The sequence below is a fragment of the Spea bombifrons genome, chromosome 3, assembly GCF_027358695.1.
Source record: "Spea bombifrons isolate aSpeBom1 chromosome 3, aSpeBom1.2.pri, whole genome shotgun sequence".
NCBI classification, from domain to species: Eukaryota; Metazoa; Chordata; class Amphibia; order Anura; family Pelobatidae; genus Spea; species Spea bombifrons.
The window spans coordinates 14,506,396-14,528,502 of record NC_071089.1 but is presented as its reverse complement, the minus strand read 5'-3'; the positions used below and the strand labels follow the sequence as shown (position 1 = coordinate 14,528,502).

Here is a 22,107-nt window from a genome sequence, read left to right as displayed (position 1 = left end):
CACACCCCAAAGGCCGGCCCTGCTTACACTCTCACAGTGTGAGGCCATGTGTATCAAGCCAGCGGCCACTAAAAGACCACATCCGTTGCTCATGCAACACTAACTGTAAATGTGCAATGTCACTGACTACCACTGATTGGCCAGATGGCCTGATGATAATATTTCTAAATGTGACAAAATGCCTATTGATGAGTTCAGGGTAGTGAACTTTGCAAGAAAACATGTAAGATGTTGAACTTGGAAGGTGCTGATCAGCACACCTAGTTTCATAGAGAGCTGTAGTTCAGAATAGCTGCCAGCTTAGTCTGTCTTATGATTAGCACAGAACCCACAAAAAGACTTAGGCGATAAATATATATTATCAAGGGAATTCTGGTAGCAGTTGGCCAAGTGGACACATGAGGAACTGCAAGTATGTAGTGTTCCAAAATGCTTAAATCAGAGCAGCCTGGGGGGTCAGTTGCCCCCCCTACCACCTTGTCAACCCCTCCCTGTACACCATTCCTATGAGCTACCAAGAAAAAATAGCTACAGGGAAATACCATAGCTTTGTGAATGGCTTTTGTAGCTCAGTGTCTCTGCTTGTTACATTAAAGAGAATCTAAATGATTATTTTAATGAATTTGTATACATACCACTGACAATCTTAGTAGCACTTTACTTACTACGTACTACACTAACAGCTTTCAGCTAAAAGACCCATGGTGTTAAGCCACAGTGCTAAGGTATTTTTCCTTGACTCTAATTACTTAAGTATTAAAAAAGTATCATATAATACAAATGTCATATTTTATGAACTTACTAGTGCATTCTACAGCTTAGATTAGTAAAATGGGGATGTGCCATTTATACTTTGGTTGAAGTCGTAAATGTTTGATTTCCAACATGATACATACAGCATGCACTGCATTGTATTAAATGTGGCTAAACAGCTGACATTTTGAAAATATTGGTAAATAGATGCATTTTTACAAGGTTGTAAGCCTTGTTACAAATTAACAAATTAGAGAGCATAAAATATATGAAATGATCAGAAAATATAAATAATTTGATCGATTCATTAAACACAACATGTATTCTTTTTTTCAGAAAAGGAAATATTTTAGGGTAATGTATTGTTTCCATAAATACACAGTGATTACCAAAGGCTTTTTAGCTATGTAAATGAAGGCAAAACAGTTTTCCCATAATCATGTTATGTTATACATTCTGAATACAGAAGCATGTATTATATAGCACAATCACATGTGAAAATAAAATGTAAAATCCCTCAGGTGGTTGTTGTATGAAATATCACTGCAGTGACGGTGTTTGTACAGTAGAATGTGCTGTGTATCACAATAGAACCGAATCCCTCTTTAGAGTTTGTCCTCCTACATACACTCCGATTTCTGCATTGACTTTTCCCAGTGTTCTGCTAGCAGAATATGAATAATGAATGTCTTCATGTCTCCTACTGATCACATGTAGTAAGGCTCCTTTAATCTACTGCACATTAATATACTGTCTCTCCTTAATATACACCAATACCCACCCTATATCATATACAACACAAACAATGATAATGATAATAATTAATTAATAAAATATAGATGCATTTCAATATATGCCATTTGTCTGCTACAATATATGCTATTTATAATACATCAAAAACACATTTTAGTAAGGGCCTTATACATTATAAAACCATACTGTATGTTACATATTTATTAATACTGCATTCTCTCTGAGATGAGCATTGCTGTACTGAAACAGCTAAAAAAATGACTCATTTTAAAAACAATGCCCTGCTATTTGCATAGGGACAATGGGAACTTAATGCACTTACACACGCTTAACTTTTCCTGTCCAATCCTCTTTAACTAATTCTTTGTTGAACTACTTGTTAGAAGGAACATTAAACATATAAGACATGACCTTGGAAAGTCTAAATATCTTTTGGCCACCAATATTTCCCTATGAAATTGAGTCTCACTGTGCTCATGCATAGTTAAAGGCAAAACAAGGGTTCTAAGGGTTAATATGTGTGTGTGTTGTAGACCCTCCAAATCAATGGTAAGCCAAGTTATTAGACAGTCAAACCGACTGACAATAATTCCATTAAAAGAATAGAATATTCATCTCCTAGAAATGTAACCCTATAAGGACAATGCATTCACAATGCATTGTCCTTATGGGGTTACATTTCTAGGAGATGAATATTCTATTCTTTTAATGGAATTATTGTCATGTACGGGCTTTGTCGTGAAGGGGTTAAATTTGCTCTGTGATCATTACCCAGAAATGAATGCTCACCTACAGTGATCATTATGAAATATTTGAGAAACCATGGGATTTTTTCTGTTGGGTTTGTTACAATGTTACTTTTTAATATAATGCAAGCTCTAATAGAATAATAAATTCCGACCCCATCACAGGAAAGATATTAAGAATTTTAGCCAAACACAGCAACAAGCCATGTGTGTGTGCCCTCAGGCAAGCGACTCCTTGGAAGTTTTGCTTGGCGATCATTGCAGTTAAGGTAATTATCTTTCTCTAGTGTTGCAGTTTAATTTTTCTTTCTCTATCAATAAGTCTGTTGAAGGAGGGACAATAAAAAAAAGGTTTTATCTATGTTATTGATTGGATGGGAAGTGAATCTGTTTGGATCTCCGTTGCTTCTCCTCAAGAGACTATTTATTTAAACCAAAATAAAATATATCAGTATTCGTCGAAACCCCCCCCAAAAAACTTTGATTTAGGAGTACAAAAGGAGGCATAAGTAATCCCAGCAGTAGGAAATTGCTATTTTTTCATGATCCATTGCATTCATAGCAGTTGAGGCTGATTCTGTTATTGGACTAAGAAGCCATGCTTTCTCCTTTCTAACTGCATTCATTTTCTTCTCCTTGACTGAGGCTTTACCTTCCAAATTGTTGTTGAAGTAAATAAAAAGGCTTTCCTGCAAAATGATCTTAAGAGTCTCAAGTGGACATCTGTGAATGCTGGAGCATAGACAATATTTACATAAGGAACTGTAAAAATAAATGAAGTATCAGATACACTGTATCAAAGCTGAAGGTTTTCCTTTGTAACTGAGGAAGCAGTTATGATTTCTTTTATACCAAGCTAGCTCCTTATCCAAAATGCCTACTTTGGAAATTGCGCTAGAATGAATACCGTCGTCAACGTACCAATGTCAACATTTATCGGTTTGCGAGGTATAAAGGTGCTGCTCCACTTAATGAATTTAACACTTTTGTATCTAAAAGTAGCATTGGACAGATTGTCCCTAGAATGTTCCTAGTTCTTTTGATGGCTCCGTTTTACAGTCATGCCATTTTTTTAAAAAAAATCTCATTTTTTTTGCCGCAAATACTTAATTGCTATGTGACACAAAAGTAGACAGAAATAGGTTATAAATGATAAAGCTTCTGTGTTTCTGTGTGTTGTTTTGTAATTAGATGTTCAGTGGAAAGAATAAACCTACATTTATTTTCTTTACATACTAAAATTATGGTTTAAAAAGGTTAAATGTTTTTTTAAAAAATATTTCTGTGGGTTTTGTGGCTTCAAAATGGTCTTCTGCTCAAATTATTACATAACCAGGGTTATTATTAGGACTTGAAGATAGATTTTATTACTACTGTGTCACTACACACAAAACTAGATGTTAATAAATTAAAAATACAATAACATCAGTTCACGTCCACAATATCTTTGGGGTTTCTTCACTAAACAAGGAGTTGTAGGTGGCTTAAATGGGTCAGCTGGAAAGATCTGAGAACTCCCTTGTAACCGGCTAAATGAGCATACCTCCGGGTTGTGCCCGGAGACTCCGGGACAAGGTTTACTTCTCTGGTGAAGCTAGCCCTGCCCGCGTCACCAGCCACCCCCACCGACACCACCAATGGTGTCAGCCCCATCCACCAATTTGGTTGGACTACCCAAAGAGAAGGGGCTCCAGGGAGCCAGCGCCTGGAAGTTCCCAATTATGTCACTGAGCAGTGGTGCACTGGGCACCTTGATCACCCCCAAAAGGGCAATCTGTTTCCAGTTTTGTGAAATGCCCCATTCCTGAACCAGCTGCCCTCCACACCGGATCTTCTACCCTGGGCCATGATGTAGTAGGCCTTGGCCAGAATTGACCACTGGGTGTATAGTGGATGTCTCACTGAAATAGCTGCCATAGTTACTGTTACTTTTCTTTAAACCTTTGAGCCTCTTGCTAATTAGGGCAGTTGGAGAATTGATTGCAGGCTTGCAATGCGTGCAGACAGTAAGTAATGAGTCTATCAGGGGAAAAGCACACTTACTCATTGCTAGCTTCACTAGCCTCATCGACACGTATGGAGTCTCACTTATTTAACTTAGAATTACCCCATTCATTTTGTTTTGGGTCCATAGACCTTGGCAGTTCTATATACACTGTAATGACATGCTTCATAAATTTTATTGATACAGTAACAGGGATCAATGTTTGCCACAATGATTTGTTTGCCCGTGTCATTCATTTATGTATACACAGGTCCAAATCCTAAATATTAGTGAACTATACGACACCTTATATACTGGTATATTTTATGTTTATTCATGTTAATATTATGCATACCAGCATTATAGAAAATCGACCCTTTATAAATTAATTGCCATGCTAATTATTAATAATAGTATAACCAAGAAGAATGAAGATCAAAGGGCTTTTTACCCTTTAATCATCTTACATTAAGCACATCTGTACAAGCTTTTGTACTAGTGCTAGATCGAGAAATGACTAAACAGTGACAACCTTTCTTAATAAATGAGATCACTTGATGGCTGAAGTGGGCAACTGAACAGCTTCAGTCTAAAATAAGAATCTAGGTGAGGACATGTCCCTTCCAATTCACAGAAACAGAGCTGCCTGTTATAATCTGATTGTATCCTTCGGGAAAGTGAGCGTTAATTTAGTGTCCACTCTATACTGGAAGAATAAATCAGGAGGGATATACCAGTAGTTTCAAGTAGAAGCGGTTGACTCATCTACTTAGTGAATAATAAAGGAAGTTTTCCCATTGGAGTGCACAGGGGTAACTGGGGTATTTGCAAAGTAAATACAAACCCTAATCCTGATCACCAACTGGGCTAAGATACTGAAATCACTGAAGGCCATAGGAAGCAAGGGGTTAATTAGCACCTGATTAACAGATGAACGCCGAACCGCTGCTATGATTTTTAAATCACATTTACAGTACATAGGGATTTGGTACCATGTGTTTGAAAGCTTCCGCAGAACATAAAAGCGACCAGCAGTCCTTGCATAGTACATACATCTGTCAAAATAAACACATGGCATTCAGGAGGAATGTGTTAGCCTAATAAAAAATGTATTACATCATTTGGAAACAGAGGCACATAGATGGGGCGAATGGCACAAAAGAACCATTTGGCCCATCTAGTCTGCCTGTGTTTCCTGCTTTAATGATTTAGACCTTAATCAATCCTTGGTCTCATATTAAATTGAGGACAGCCATATGTCTGTTCCATGCATGTTTAAATTCCCTCAGTCTTTTGGCCTCTACCACTTTTACTGGGAGATTCTTCCACGTATCTACCACTCTCCCAGTAAAGTAAAACTTCCTTACATTACATCTAATCCTCTGACCCTCTAGTTTTAGCCTTTGACCTCTTGTTTTAATGTTGTTCCTCCTTTGAAACAAATGTGTTAGTTTTAGTTTATTATGGATTTTATTGTTTTTATTATTAGGTTTTAAAAAAACAACAAGAAAATGACAGTGTCTGATGGTGTGCCTAAAAAACTGCTAGTATGAGCTTGATGGGAGTTGTAGTCCATTATAATAGAGGTGGAGGGGATTTTTTTATATCCTATAGCTTCCAAAATTAGTGATTCTGGGAAGGTGTGGATCATGCTTTATCTCTGAAAATTGTTATGGCTTGTTGATCCATTGTTATGGCTTGTTGATCCAATGAGAAATTAGGCTGCCATTATGAGTCAAAAGGGAACCTTTCCCCTTTTTGAGACAAAATTGGAAATCGCTTCAGGTTTTTTTGCCTTCTTCTAGATAAACAGCAAGGGTTAAGCTTGGTGGATTTGTGTCTTATATCAACCCAAAATAAATTTTTTACTATGAATTAGACGAAGTGTGTGAAGATACTCTGTAAAGAGCCAGAAATTTTAAAGTAGGAGCTTCCCATGTTAACCAGTTCAGCACCCTTAGTGTAGCGGACAACAACCAGAATGTATCAGCTGATGCTGAACTCTGAACACTGAGGGTTAACACGAGTCTTTTAAATCCCTGATCGAATTCCTGTCCCCCTCGGACAAATACACACAATTACGAGGATTATTACACACCAAGAAAAAAAATTATATATAATTGTGTTTTTTTCCCCACTATTGTTCTTGCTCAATCGTATCTCTCCAGAACAGGTGTGGTTTCTACAAAAACCAAGAACGGCCGAGAGCTATTTCTTTTCGCAAATAAAGCAAAATTAAGTTATACCCAAGATGATAGCGGGAGGGAAAGGGTTACCGCAGCTCGCAATACATACAACTCATACCTTAAGGCATTCTAATTCTGTTAGACTATTAGCAAGATGTCCTTAAATCACAAAGCATCACAGAGTGTCACTCGTCTGCAGACCCAGCGATCAAAACAACAAAATCTGTGCATTTTTAACCCTTTGCATGCCAGACATGCATTAGGTTACTATTATTTGTTGACCTCTTGCAGGCAATGGGTTAAGTTGATGTGAGTCTCCCCCCCCCAAGATGTTGGAACATTTGATCTATAACATGGGAGGGGGCATGCTAATTGTGTTTGGTATCAGTACCCTGTGCAGAGATGAGCAGGGAAGAAGAAGTGCGCTTTTCTTTGAGCCTTTCTGAAAACTGAGCAGCACATGCCTTGGTGTTCAGTGAGTATAATAATAGCATGGGGAATCAGACAGGGTTTTTTTCACACCATTATTCAGCCTCCCTCTTTCACATAGGCTCTTCCTCTGCATTGCATCCAAGCTTCAGTGATTTGCTGTTTGGAGACTGCAGATTTGCATAGGCTTCTGGTTGGAAGCATATTCTTTTCCTTGATTCTTTCATAAGGATGCACTAGTCTCAGGATACATCCTCTGTAGTGGTGTTATAGTTAATAGTCAGGGCACTCAGATTGCTGGTAGGGGGAAGGCTGATGATCACTGAGTTGCTGTGGTTAAGACTGCTCTGTTGAGTAGATGCTCTACATGCTGGATCCAGGAGAGGACATCAATTTTTATTTCTCTGTAAGCTTTAGGAAGTGGTTTTTTCTTTCCTTGTGCTTTAACTGGATATCCTGTGGATTATTATGGCTGTGATTCATCTTGAAGACATCCCTTTAATGCTGCTACTTCTACTAACTATGGATCTTTAATTGAAAGCAACTCCTCAACTTGTCACCTTCTTCTTCTGATTTGGAGAGGATCAGATCTAGAGGTACAGACTGTGTGCTCTGTGACTATGTGTTTGGCTGGGGATTGGATTCATTGGACCAGAAATCTGGAGGAAACCGTGAAGTAGAGGATACTTCTTTATTTTGGGAGGAGTGCAGGAGGAAAAAAAGAAGAAAAAAAAAAGTGGGAGAAGTACAAATGTCTTTTGGGATGACACGGTGAATTTCAAGAATTCGGATAAAAGTTTGTCCAAAACCTGCATCTGGGAGGCTGATCTGTGTCTGACTACTCCATGCAGCATCAGCATCAGCTAAGGATGCTTTGGACCTCCACTGCTGGTGTCAGTATACGTTTGGCCATGTGGATACTCCCTTTCACACTCAGCTGGGTCCTTGGGGTGACCTGGGGTGCATCCAACCTGGGATCTCATCATATTCACCATTACCATGGGGGCAAGCACGTTTCTGCACCTATAGCAATCTACAGGTCACCTGCCTCACTAAGGGGAGGAAACGGTGGGTTCCTTTTCTTCTCCATACTGTAGCTATCCTTTTGATTCTTTTATCTCTGTTTAAGGAAGAGCTTTGGGGAAGACAGGGTTAAATCGCCTGCTGGTGCTTCTTACCTGGCTTCAGCATGTCCCTCCACTATCACTTACCTTTTCTCCCACTCCCTAACCCTGATGTTTACTGTAATTAGATATGCCTGTGCCATCACCAGCATCTTTTGAGTGTTTCAGGAGGATGATCTAGCAGACATTGAACCTTCCTAGATGTTCATTTAATAAGACAATACGGTACAGCACTACATAGACTCAGAATTGTGCTGTTAGTAATGAATGCCAAGGTGGGAAGGCTGTGCAGAACATCGCAAGATGCTGCAGGATGATTCTTTAAGGCAATGTGGAATGAAATTGTACTGGTGTAGGGTTGGGGTGCAAACTGGGGTAGTTCAATTGAACATTCCAGGCAGAACATTGTGTAAAAAGTCTTATGAGGGGGTTTTCAGCCTTTGAAAGGCTGGAGACTTTGTTTTTTTTATGATCTGTGCCCTCAGTGGCTTTCTCTGCAATCTTCTAGGCTTACTAAAAAGATTTTTTTATATACTTAGTGACCCTCCGAGTGCTGTGTGGTTTGACTGTTGTTCTAGAGCCAGTACAAAATGCTGCAGCACAAGCAGAATACAGAATAAATACAGTAATATCTGGTCCAGAATATACAGAGATCAATCATACACGGGCACAATACACACACTACAGTCCTAATACATCGTATGTGTTATAAATGTAATACGCTCGTTTTGCTAAGATATACTCCAATCCCTATTTGTACTGAATTTCATCTTATTGTAGCTTGAATTGGTTTCATTCACCTAGAATCAGTAACATAATTGTTTTATCCCCTGTTTGATGATTACTTTGTCAGCGCTAACCTGAAGGAATGAATGTCAGGGTGAAAATAAAGCGAAATATTCATTAGAAACCCTGATAAGACCGAACATTTGGAAACGATGCCTGGAGAATGACTATTAATGGAAGAAATATTTTCTTAATATACTCAATGGCAGTGATTTCATTTAATCTTATGTTTGAGTTCTGAATTATATATCCGTAATATATAATCTCCATTCCTCCCCGCTAAGCCCAGAGTCGTGAAAACTGGATAATTTAAATTAACCCCAAAATGTCTTTATATAAGTGCGAGTGGGAGACAATCAAGGGTTTAGCAGTTTTACTTTCATATGGAACTTGATGCAGGTTCCCCGGGGAAAATATACCGGTGAAGCAAATTTATATTCTATGCAGAAAGTGCTTGATCTCAGGAGTCTGAAGGACTTTCAATTGTTTCCAGGAACATTGTGTTTAAAATGAAATATATATTAAACTGGGTCATAAAGGCATCCCTTTACTCTGCTTAGTTCAACCCTTTTGATATATTATATATATATATATATATATATATATATCTTGAGTTACCTATCGATCTGTCTACATTATCGCCCTCATCTTGTCCTGAAGCATAGAGAATAAGTGAGGAAACTATTTAAATGTCAGATTTTCATCTTAAGGAATTAAAATTTGTTTCACGCTACCACGATTATAGATCCGATTCACTTTAAGATCTACCTTATACTTCTTCGGTAGGTATGTTGATGGTCTATAGGTGGTACAAATGCCATAAGAAGGAATAAGGTCCCCTCACTATTATGCAAAAAAATGAATTCCTTTATATTTCATTGGTGTTAGCAGTGGGGTTTTGCAGTAGAACCTCATATTTCTTATTTATAACCTGCATGTGTTTATATATTTTATTGTGTGATCCACGTGACATTTTGTAGGAGAACTCCCAAGGACATTTGTCAGGTCTTTCTTGTAATCACCTTGTCCTTAACTCATAAATTCCTGATGGTGTCCATAAGGCTTATCACTAAAATATGACATTGCTTTTGTGTAGTGACTTGATATCTTAAATCTTTCAATTTGTTACATATCAGCTATGAGGTTCCCACGGATTGTCACGGATATAATTGACTCCATGATGGACTTGACTTTTGGTTCAGCTTTGTTCAGTTTTTAATATTTTTGACAGTGGGTATGCCACTTTTTACAAATCTGACAAGTTTACAACCAAGCGTACAAAAAGCTGTTTAATATGTCTTCTGCTGATCAAATAACACACACACACACACACACATATATATATATATATATATATATATATATATATATATATATATATTTATGCCCAAGTAACCATTTTAACTCTTTGCTTGCGTGGCAATAAAGCCATTTTGATTTTTTCTTGGAAGCTGATTGGTGGAATAAGGCAGAATAAGGGGAAAGGAGTTAAGTTCTGAAGGTTGAAGTCATTATGTATGCAGCTTTTTGCATCACATGGACTCTATAACACAGGATGTCTAAAACCAGACTCTACTATGCAAATAAAGCAAGTATTTTTGAAAGGATAACACCCACCAAAATATAAGAGTAGCTTTTCATATATACACATAATCATTATGACATTTTTATAGATGGAGGCAAATCACTCTATCATTATAATAATAATAATAATTATTATTAATCGATTCATATAGCACCATCATATTCAGCAACACTGCACTTTGCTATTATGGAATAATTATGTCCACCCAATTTTGCATACAATATCCCTGTAATAATAATAATATGAATAACTTAATATCTAAATCTATTGTAGCTGGCTATAGTATCGGACTGAAATTCTCTATGCACAATAATCTGCTTGGTTTGATGCCTACAGGAAAAGGTTCTAATGTTATTGTGACATTATTTGCATATCGTAAGCCTAAATCTGTTACATAGCGTCCGATCCATGAACATATCATTACTTGCAATGTAGGTGTTTGTTATTCAGTTTGTAGACTCTAGCAAATCATGTGCAGTCACCTAGTTTACAGCTTTCCTTTTGTTCTTTTGCCAGTCTATAAAACACGTTTGAAGAGACACGACAAAAGACAGAGGATTTTAGAATCTGTTTTACAGTATAAGAATTGTATGTGCTCTTTATGTTTAACCTAGCATAATAGTCTCTGCAGCACAACTGATTTCCAGAATTCTTATTGAACTGACAAATGTGAAAAAAGAAACAACTTACATGGATGATATGTCTATATCATTATTCTAATGCAAACATGGTGAAAAGCACCATGCTTCTATAATACTGTTCTTTACGCTAACCCTAGGCATGCATAAAGCCACAACATAGTATAGAGTACTGTACAGCTGAAATATATATTACATGATATAAAACCCAATGAGATATCTTCTCTGTGCGCGAGCTATAAGAATGGGTGGGAGTGAATGCCTTTGCAGTTGATGTCTCTTTTGTTGGTAGTGTCCTAGGTGGCCCACCCTGTCCATGGAAGGTACCCTGAGGTGGCACTCTTTATCATTTGGTTCCCTAGGCTTATGTATGGTTCTTCTACATTGTTGGGCCCTGGGTGAAGATTATGAGTAATGGTAACTTAGATGACGTCGACCATCTTAAAGAAAAGAGGAGTAAGAATTATAAGAATGTAAAGATAAACATGAAATACATAAAAAAGTGTCACAGACAAACAATAGTAATCTTCTTCATTTTGTAATTGAATGATCTTCTGCAAGTCAAGTGCCCAACATCTTATATTCTTTTCTGTCTATCTGTCTCTTTGTTTTCAATCTTGTAGATCTTCATTCTTATAGTAATAAACATATTACACAATATCTTTCTTTCTTTCTCTCTCTTTCTTTCTCTTTGTCTTTCCTTTTTTTTCTTTCCATCAATCTATCTTAGTCCAGAAAGAAGCTCTGCCTTAGTCTAGTGCCTGCAGCTTCATTTTTCTTCATTTTCCGTCTTTTCCATGCTTCATTTACACTATCATGGATTGTCATTTACAAGACTTACAAGGTGGCAAGCAGATCTGGTGGTAACCTCTGCATATTTATGTATGCTGACCCAGTTTCAGGGGATTGTGCACAGTGAGAAGGCACTGCATTTTTAAAATGAATTCTGGATGAAATACCCTGAAAATATTTTGAGCTGTGTGCCAGACTATTATGGCCAATCTGTATTATTTCAATGTATTGAAGAAAGAGCAGCAGCACGGTTAATGTTATCGGTCGTTCATACGCGGAAAGTAATTAGAAAGTTAAAAAAAAATTCTATGTTTGTGAACACTGCAGAAAATGATTAATAATCTACATTTTTTAAGCAATGTTGCATTATAATGGAAAGCTGGCATCTCCTGTAATAGTGTGGGTGTTTATTGAGATAATGACCTTGATTATTTTCAATGGCAGAATTTTTTCTTTAACCGCGGCGTGGCTGTTATCTGATTGTCACGTGATACGATTATCTGTAACCTACTGTTTCTCCACAGGATGCACGGCTTAAACTGATGCACTGCTTGTAAAGATCAATCAATATGAAATTGACTTTATGAATGGAAAACAAAAATGTTTTCCTTTGAGAATATTCTTTTGACGTTATGTAACGTGTCAGACGGCAAAGTTTTCCCCATTTCCACAAGTTTAAGTTCCATTAGAGGATTGGAATATTTTTAAACTTACTGCAAGATGAAACCTTTTTTCTTCTTCGCACTCATCTAAAGGTTAAGACATTCCGAGTGCCATATTTTTTACAGTTTGGTTGGTTTTATACCAATTAAATTAGGTGTCACTTTATACATGCATCAGCACTAAAGTCCCTGAATATTTTATGCAATATGTGATACTCAGTCAAACATTCTTTATACATACTGGCTCACTCTTTTCAATAACGGCATATATTGAGCTATAGATTTCTGTGAAAGTCGCGGATCAGATTAGTTCTTACAACTAGACCATTGCACTGGTTGCTACTCAGGCAAGGCCATTAAAAACAATATTCAGTGGGTCTTTTTGGCGGGGGGCCGCCATGACATCACTGAGTGTCAGATCAGGTGATATAGTTTGTGGCTAAATGAGCATAAAAACGTTATGTAAACATTGTCGCAACCATCCGTTGGTCGTGGTTATGTTATTAGGTGACCACAAGCTTTAAAGTGCCAAGGCCGCCTTGTCATCCCCAGACCTACCCTGCTTTAAAGAATAAGGAATGCTGAGCACCAGAATATGGCATCTTATACCTTGGTTCCGTCTATTGAAGAAATTGAGGTTTGGCGATAAGAGATCTCCTTTGTAACTTGTCCATTGACCAGTAGTACAATTGGGCAACATGAACCCAGTTTTCTGGCACAGGGACTTTTTCCCTCCCAATACCTGCCACCCTAGTTGGCCTAGGCCAGAGTACACCACTAAAGAACCTATGGTAGGTTCATCCATAAACCTGAAAATCAAAATAACCCTAAGGCATCAAGAGCCCTAATGTCTTGTCTTCATTGTATCCTCAAAACATCTCCTGAGGTGTATTTTGTTGTAAGTTGTGCATCGTCTGGATATCGTTATCTAGAATATCACCATTTGAGGAAGAGGAATAGATTTTTGCTCCCTCCATTCCTTTAGGAATAGTTAGAAATGTCATGGTGGACATGCTATGCTAGGGCTAGAAGCTCAAAAACACAACCAACACGTTCAAAAAACTATTGTGTGAAACATGCATTTTAAAAACACTGATTTCATGTATTTTATAAATACTGTGATACACCCTATTCTTTCGCTATTGATATTTCCTTTGCAATTATCGTATAATTGGCTGACATGGGACACATCTTACGGAATACAGAATAAATATATCTGTGTAAAAAAATCCTTTTGGTAGCTAGGAATAAGCTTGAAATCAGTGTACGTTTTAGAATTTCACAGGCAAAAATTATCAATAGTAAGAACGCAAGTCCCGAAAGTATTTTTTAATTCTGTTTGTAGCAAAATTGTGCCAGAAAAAAAGTATTAAACAGAAAACACAATTGATCATGGTATGCTAGACATGAATCCAGTTATTAAGACTAATGTAGTTATGTCAGAAGTAAAAAATGGCCTTTTTTTTCCCTCCAATCCTCCCTCCCACACATTTTCACTCTCTCTGACAGGAAAAGCGAAGTGGTAAAATATCTAATACCCGTCAGAAGTAATTAGCGTTTTATAACAAATATTTTATGCAAGTCTTTTACATTAAAAAATGGTGAATTTACAGCGTTATGCACTTACGTATATTTGGTTAATGTGGGCAGGTGTTAATTTTCTAAATATAATAATGCCTGCATTGCAATTAACCTTCTGTATCCAGACCTCTGCTTTATCCGTCGTGTTTCTCTCGCGTTTTCAAGAATAGCTGTGATTTTCCGCTTTTATCTTCTAACACCATCCCCTTTACTTACCCACAAAGTTCTTTGTAACAGATGGCTGTTAAAACATAAAATATTGTGAAAACTGCCTTTTGGAATTTAAAGATATCCTTTTGAAAGTCTTATGAACGTGCTGTAAGGGTCTCGTTATTTAGATTAGCAATGATGAACCATATCGAGATGATTGAATCGCACAACATGCTGTGCTGTGGTTGCTTCCTTTGGGATTGCGTAGAAGGAACAAAATACATTTAACCGCTTGAGTGCCAGGTTAAGCAGCGTATTGCATAGCGGGCCTTCCGGCGCTCACTAATCAGTCTTAGTGTCTGAAATCGCCACATCTTCCAGCATGTGGCTATCCTGAATCTAAGATAAGACCAAGGACTGATTCGGGTCCTTACAGCAGGGAAAATGGCAGATTGGGTGGGCTGTACGGTTCTTATCTGCTGGCAAATTCTATGTCCCCATGTCTGCTTAGCTGGAAATTCCGCCCTGTGTAGGAGGACGTTATCCAATATGAATGCTTTTAAAAGCATAGTAATGCCCGATATTGTCAGATATCAGTGAAGCAAATAGTGTTTGCTTCACTTCTCTACATCTTTCACTGCATGAAGCAGTTTGGGTATCAGTTGGACTCCAAATGCATCGTCTTGTAGCAGCGGTGTCCAGGGTTGAACCACGGCGGTATCCATCGGGAAAAATTAAACACTTTTCTGCTAAACACGTCAACGTGGCCCCACGCCAAAAGGTGCCAAGCAGCTGTGCTTCACGCTCCAAAGCAGAAGTACTCAGAGAAATATCACTCAGGTATATACATATTAAAAAAACTCTTGAAGTGTCCTGTTTCTTTAACAGAAATCCTCATGGTTTGATAAATTGTAGAATATTAAGGTAGATAATTATAGAGTGTATGTGGTTTAAAATAATGGATAATTCTATGTAGGGCTAATTTTCTAACATAAAACATACCCGATCTGATTACGGGAATCACCCAGTGCTGGATAGACTTCCCCGCTTACTTTCGTTCTCCGAAGCCTTAGTTCTTATGCATGAAAAGGCTGCTTGAAAAGAGACTGATATCTTTTATCTGCAACCCTTGCCAGGTTGATCCTGAAAGGAATCAGATCGTCTATGTGCCACAGGCCTGCAATGGGAAGTAGTCCATTATAAAAAAAATGACTCCGATATTTCCTCTCCATTAGAAGAAAGTGTGAGCAGGGTCTGTCGTTAGAGAGAATGAGCTCATTTATAGTTGATGTATTTATGATAATGTGCAGCGGGAAAGAATTATTTTGACAGGAAAAATGAGTTTGTTTCGTAGGAGATTGCATTAATTCAGAGGGGTTAGGGTTAAGGGCATGAATGAAGTCGCTAATATTTAGGTTCCTGGCAAAAGTGAGTGTATATAGAAACCGTGAATTAGAGTTAAAATATCTTTACATAATGAAGACGGTAATTATCATTTCCATGCAATAGGATAAATTTGTAAAATACATACAATATCTGCAATTTTTTTTGTATTAAAACAGTAAGTACATAATGGGATCAAATGTACCATTTCTAGGAACTGTCTACAATAGAAACTTCAAATAATGGCTGCTTGTTGCTATAACAACATAAGCAGGTAGCGGGCTGGAGACCGAAGACAGACAGGGCGGTGATGTTAATTCGAGAATATTTCCAACATTTATTAGTCTTCCAAACCCCTCATCAGATATGTGAAACTAGAATATCGTAGGCAATTATTTGCCAGCCATTTATCAGGGAGGTAGGAATATTAGAGTCAGGAATAATATAATCATTTACATGTAGAACGTCAACTTGATCAGCATTTTCTTCTTGTGCTACATTTGTAGACTTTTGCCACGGTAATCCTAAAAGTAACATTATAACATATTTTTTGTTTAAGGTAGACGGCTTCTAAACTGTAGCGTATTAAACCCATGTATGATATTGAAAGGGTTACTACACAACAAGCAAAAAATGCTAATTCAAATGTGGAAACGTTTATGAGTTATCACATTCTATCGTAAAATTTTGGTGGATGGAAAAATTAGCCTTGCAAGAAAAGATTAATTACACTATAATACTGTCTGTAACATAGCCATTCGGCATTCTGCAATGTACATTTATTTTATTACCGTTTAATGGTTTTCTCATGCAGTTTGAATAATGTTCTTTGTAAACCTGTAAACACAAATAACATGATTTGTTAACTATAGTGGGCATAGGCATTCTCATTTTATAGAAACGATACAATTTGAGACTGAATGATAGAATACACACTATGAAAGATTTTAATTACAGACCCCTCATATCAGATCAAACATGCCAAGAACAGGCAGTTGATAATGTGTTAAAGGGACACTCCAACCCTCATATGCATGTGATAGATGAGCGGCCCCTTGTTCACGATGTGGCCCTTGGAAAAGCATACGGGGGATTAAGCAGAATCCTTTTACAATGTTAGCGTAAAAGTGATCATTCTATATTTTAAGAATAGTACATACCAAGGTAGCATCTCTCCTAGCTTTAGGCACTATTTCCCCTTTAAGTAGATTCTACGTAATCCATCCTTCCTTGGCTTCCATGGTCTTGCGTTTGAAAGCTATGCGCCATACATTTTTTTATGCAAACGAGCCCGAATGTGCATGTACAGGCACTGGAGAACACAAAGCACGTAAATTGAATTTATATCGTGTGGAACTTCATTCTCGGTTTATCATTTTTGAGCTATAGTTAATTATGGACACTTTTTTTAGACTTGTGTTCAACAAGACCAATATGCTGTACCAGTCAGTTTTTGAATGTCGGCTGTGAGCGTATTAACATAAGTTAGAGTAAAATGAATAATAAATTAATCTCAGTCAGCAATGTATTTAATTGGATGCACTTTTAAATATGCATATTATGTACCGAGCTTTATATAACATTCTCCTTCTTGTCAGAATGGTTTGTCATCACGAGGTGAGTAAGCCTTTGATGTTGTCCGTAGACAGGCTACAGTACTATAATCAGAAGTGGAACACTAGTGATGGATTTCTGATAAACATCTCTATACAAGCTTTGCTGCTTCTTACATACACAGGCTATTGATTGGCTGTTGTTCCTTTACAAGATCTAAATAAATAGCAACAATCCGTGGCTGCTTATCAGGCGCAGCATAGTCTACGACTCAAGCCTGTCAACTCTAATTTGGAAAGATCTTTGCCCGGCGAAAGCCCAGCCTTAGTCTTATATGGCATTATATACAAACACGGATAGCATTTTGCGATCCGTCAGCTTGTTTCCTACAGCTTTAACATACGATAACATAATTTTAGTCATAGATCAGTAGTTAAATATAATCTTAATTTTTTAATATGCATCAGAATGTTGTCATCTTAGAATATCTTTTCTTTTTTAAGTTACATCACGTTCTTCAACACCAAAGTCATCTAACCGTGTGTTTATAGAGCTTGCTTTGTGCACTGAGGCACAGTCATGCTGGAATAGAAAAGGTCCTTCCCCAAACTGTTCTCATAAAGTTGAAAGCATTGCATTATCCAAAATATCTAGGTATGCTAAAGCATTACGATTTTCCTTCACTGACCCTAGCCCAAATCATGATTTCAATAAATAAGAGATGTGTCCTAATACTTTTGTCCATAGTAGTGGCGCACAAAGCAAGGTCCATGAAGACTGGTTGGATGAGTTTGAGTTTGGTGTGGAAGAACTTGGCTGTCCGTACAGAGCCCTGACCTCAACCCCATCCAACACCTTTGGGATGAACTGGAACAGAGATGTATTTACAGTAGAATGTAATATCATAAAAGTCCCTGTTGGTGTAATGGTCAGGTGTCCCAATACTTTTGTCCATATATTATATGAATTAACCTTTGGTATTCTGGTAGAAACACAAAATTTGACATCAGATAAGAATTATTCAGCCCATCTAGTCTGCTCATTTTTTTTTCAGATGTAAAGACCATAATGTGCACTTGACAGATACTGTAGATACTCTACAACAATCAGACCATCTTGAGGTATGGTTTGATAACCACTGGTGCGTAGAATAAGGTGGGGAAAAAAAGCTGTGATTGTGTTGGGATTAAATCAGTAGATTTAGGTGTTAATATTTGAGGCTACGATTTGAAAGATAACTCACCACAAGGAAATAAAAAAATCTATTAGTTGCATCAATTCAATCCATTTGGAATTCTTAGGTAACAAAGTAAGAAGGCCAGCATTGCATTTTCAAATCAAGAACAGTATTTTAAGTGCGGAGACTAAGCCATAAAGGTAACTTTGTTACACTAGGCGACACTTTTTCAGTGAGCAAATGCAAACGGCAATAAGCTGAAACATAATTTGTTTTACTATTATTCTGCCAGCATTTAAATTTATGTGGCACCTGCCAGCCCATGAGCTAAATCTGCAAACCTTTTAAATGCTAATATGATCCTAGTAGGAAGTGCATTTCTTGGCACTAGAATAAAGTACAAAGATTAAAAAAATAATTATAGTAATTGCTCTTACGTACGTATAGTTAATTGTCGTCATTTACTGCAGGTATAGAAGTAAATAGGCCGACTTAGGAGCTAAAACATCAAAGGTGAGGTCTGAAAACCTTTTCTTTTACATATTTTTATAAACAACCTTTAACAATGTTGTGTACGTTACCGTTCCAAAACAGGAGATGATGAAACACGGCGTGCTTAACCATGTGTACATGATATGTGTTAGAAGATATTATTCAAGTCTGTTGAATAGAAGAAAAAAAAAACTAAAATATAACCTTTATTCAAATTACTTAAAAAAGCCAAATTGTGGGTAAAGATATAAACGTAAAACCCTAGGGAAGGAAATTCCATCTGAGGTATTGACACAGAAGCGCTACGTATATATCTAGCAGACCCTTGACATTCTCCAACAAAACTAAATACGTTGCCTGTCCACATTTCCAAAAAGGTCTTTCTAAAATCTCCAATATCCCTAAATAATTCACCTGCTCTGGGTAATAGGATTCTAGCTAAGAGCTGTTAACAGCCTCATTTAGACAACGGTATAACAAAGCTACAATAGCTATGAATGCGAACAAACAGAGAGACCAAAATAAAGAAACCGACGCACGTTTCACCAAGGGGAAAATGGCCTTGTCATGGGTATTGAATAAAAGTTAAGTTTAAGGAGTCTTTTACTTTTTAGTTTTAGATTAGATTTAGATTTAACATTGCTGGGATTTAATTCCCCTTCTGTACCCCGGTCTTGATAGCGGCATTGTCGTTTCTTTTGCATAGAGCACACATGGCACTAATGGTGAACCCATTTTGCATGTATTAATGCCAGTTTTGGTATGATTTTCTAATCATGCAGGGAAATTTTCCATGATCATTTGAGCCATGGGAATGTCTATACAATCATGGGTTCTGTCATTTGGAATGGTCAATGGGAGTTGGCAGTGTAGACATCATTAGACCTCCAACCATCTCCCACTGTGGTAAATTAAGGGTATAAAGTGCACCACTGTGTACATAAAGGGCTAGAGACGGGAGAAGGGTCAAACATCTGTTCTGAGGATCATCAATGTCTTGTTACCTCTGTTGACTTGGTATCGCTTGTTTCTGAAGACATCTGTTTGTTCTAACCTTCGCTACACTCTTTCAATTGAAAAATGGCAGATTTCAACACTGCGTTACCGTTAAATGCCATGCATTCTGCCTCCGCCTATCACATCAGAATTCTTGACATGAGACACCTTTTAATCTTAGAGGGCAATCAAAAATACAGAGCCTTCATGTGTGTAACTGATTATTAACTTTAATATTTCTTATAATCATGTCTATTGCTCTGTTTTCTGAGCAAGATTTAAGAAATGCAAAGTGCAGAGTTGATGAAAGCCTTTATAGTGAACTGTGGGTTTTTTTTACAGGACACATCAAAGATAACAATTAGACGAAGCAATTTACACAGTTGGATGATGACACTGCAGAACCTATTAAATCTCTTTGGTTCTAAACTCATGAAAAATCCTTGTTTGGAGAACAATCAATATTAGCAACATGGTAGCGATAGGATCAGAATTTTAAGCGTAAAATTGATATACTCAAAGCAATAAAGAATTCAGCTAGATTCACTGTCTTATTAGTGTCATGGAAAAAAGTATATTTTACAACTGAATTAACAGACTGTAAAAAGAATTTCAGAGAAAAAGATCATCAGTAAGTACATTGCAAAATAGATTTGATTAGCAAGATAAAATGCTAGACCCTCGTAAAATAATATTGCTGGTCTTGCATTCCAGTCTATGTGTACTTCTTTCGTTTATTTGCTGTTGGTGCAATTCTTTCTTTGTTTACATCTACCGTGCTCGTTAATCAGGTGTAAATGACTTAAATGGCATAATTACAATTTCATAAAATGAAGAAGTCACGTACGTCTTCCATTTGCTCGGCATTTTGTAACAAGGTTCGAAAAAAAAGTGCAAAGTACATATTTTGTTTTCTTCCTCTGTAGTCACACGAACCTTATAAGACAAGGTAAGAGCAACGTAAGCACACTTACAAGTGAAAAACGGCTTGCAGTGCCCTAGGGTGGAAAGGCAATTTGCGTCCAGCAATCTTCTTCATAGGAATCTCAGAACATGCAGTATACCTAACCTTCTGTTCCCTCACCAGAATGACCTATATAACCTTACAGTCAAAAAACCCAGCATGTAAAGCATTATATGCAAGACTGCGTTATGGCATTAGATATTTAAACATTAAAAAACACCTTCTAAAAATCATGGACGTAAAAAAAATTGTAAATAAACAAGATCACCATTGATAAAGACCTCTGGGTCGAAGCGTTGAGGATCTCCTCCACATTCTCTGCTGTTCTACCATTTATGTATCTATTTAATTACTTTTTGCTCTTTCAGCACAATTGTGCTTAATTAATTAATTGCTCGGCTTTTTATAGTTTATTTGCTTGTTTATTCTGTTTCAATGCATATATATTACCATATTTGTAAAAGAAAAATTATACATATATAAATTATTTAATGACTTAAGCTTGATATTTAGTCATTGAATATGTCCGAATGAAATCTAAGTATAATCAATAGTTCGTTTTGGATTGGTAATGTAATTAGTAGTATTTTTTTTATTTTTTTTTACAGCAATGACCTTTAAATTTGAATAGAAATCAGATTAATTCATGGTTCATGAATCTTGGCCCATTTGGTGATATTTTAAAGCAACGATATTAGGTTAAGAGGCAAACAAAATAATATAATTAAATGATCATTGAATGTTGATTTCCTTGGTGTAACTCGAAGTGACAATCACATGGATATAATCTATAAACTATATATATATATACCGTATTTGCCCGAATATAGGCCTGGGGGTGCAGCCTATATTCGGGGTCTAGCGCCCGACGCCCCGGGACATGCAGGGGACCTGTATCCTACTCTCCGATGCGCTCAGACAGTCTCCCCTGCCGGCACTTCCCATGGGGGTTAGTAACCAACTAGTTTATTAATCCATCAGAATTAAAATGGAGACCTTCCCTCTTTTCCACATAACACTACCCAAGAGCCGCTCTCCTCCCTGCACACAATATGATCCAGCAGCGCCTCTCCCCCCCCACATACTACATTATCCAGCAGAGCCTTGGTGTTTTTTATGATACCATGGAATGCGGCAAAGGATCATTTATGGTGCGTTTAGCTTTAAGACCCAATTCAACCAATTGAATCCTTCTAATGATTTCTGTAATTTTAGCTAATTTCCCCTACCACTGATACGTTGAAATCATCTCCAGGGCCTTCATAGAGATTACCGAATTAAAATGTAATCATTTTGGAGGATCCGGCTCACTGAGGAAGACAAAGCTATGTTTAGATACCCTCCACAATAACCTTCCTTGTTACTTCTTTAC

At 37.2% G+C, this 22,107-nt stretch overlaps 1 protein-coding gene across 6 annotated transcripts in view; it reads left to right on the top strand.

Moving 5' to 3' along the window:
* Positions 1-22,107, top strand: part of NRXN1 (neurexin 1) — a 632,749-nt gene that overhangs the window by 411,630 nt on the left and 199,012 nt on the right. For 2 of the 6 annotated variants that reach the window (XM_053459669.1, XM_053459666.1), the window contains exon 1: positions 7,668-7,919. The exons of 2 other annotated variants lie outside the window; for them this stretch is intronic. In XM_053459669.1, the coding sequence (XP_053315644.1) occupies positions 7,697-7,919 (223 nt within the window). In that variant the 5' untranslated portion in view covers positions 7,668-7,696. Of the gene's footprint in view, positions 1-7,663; positions 7,920-22,107 lie in introns of those variants that run through there. 2 more of the 6 variants (XM_053459667.1, XM_053459668.1) reach the window with 2 other exon arrangements.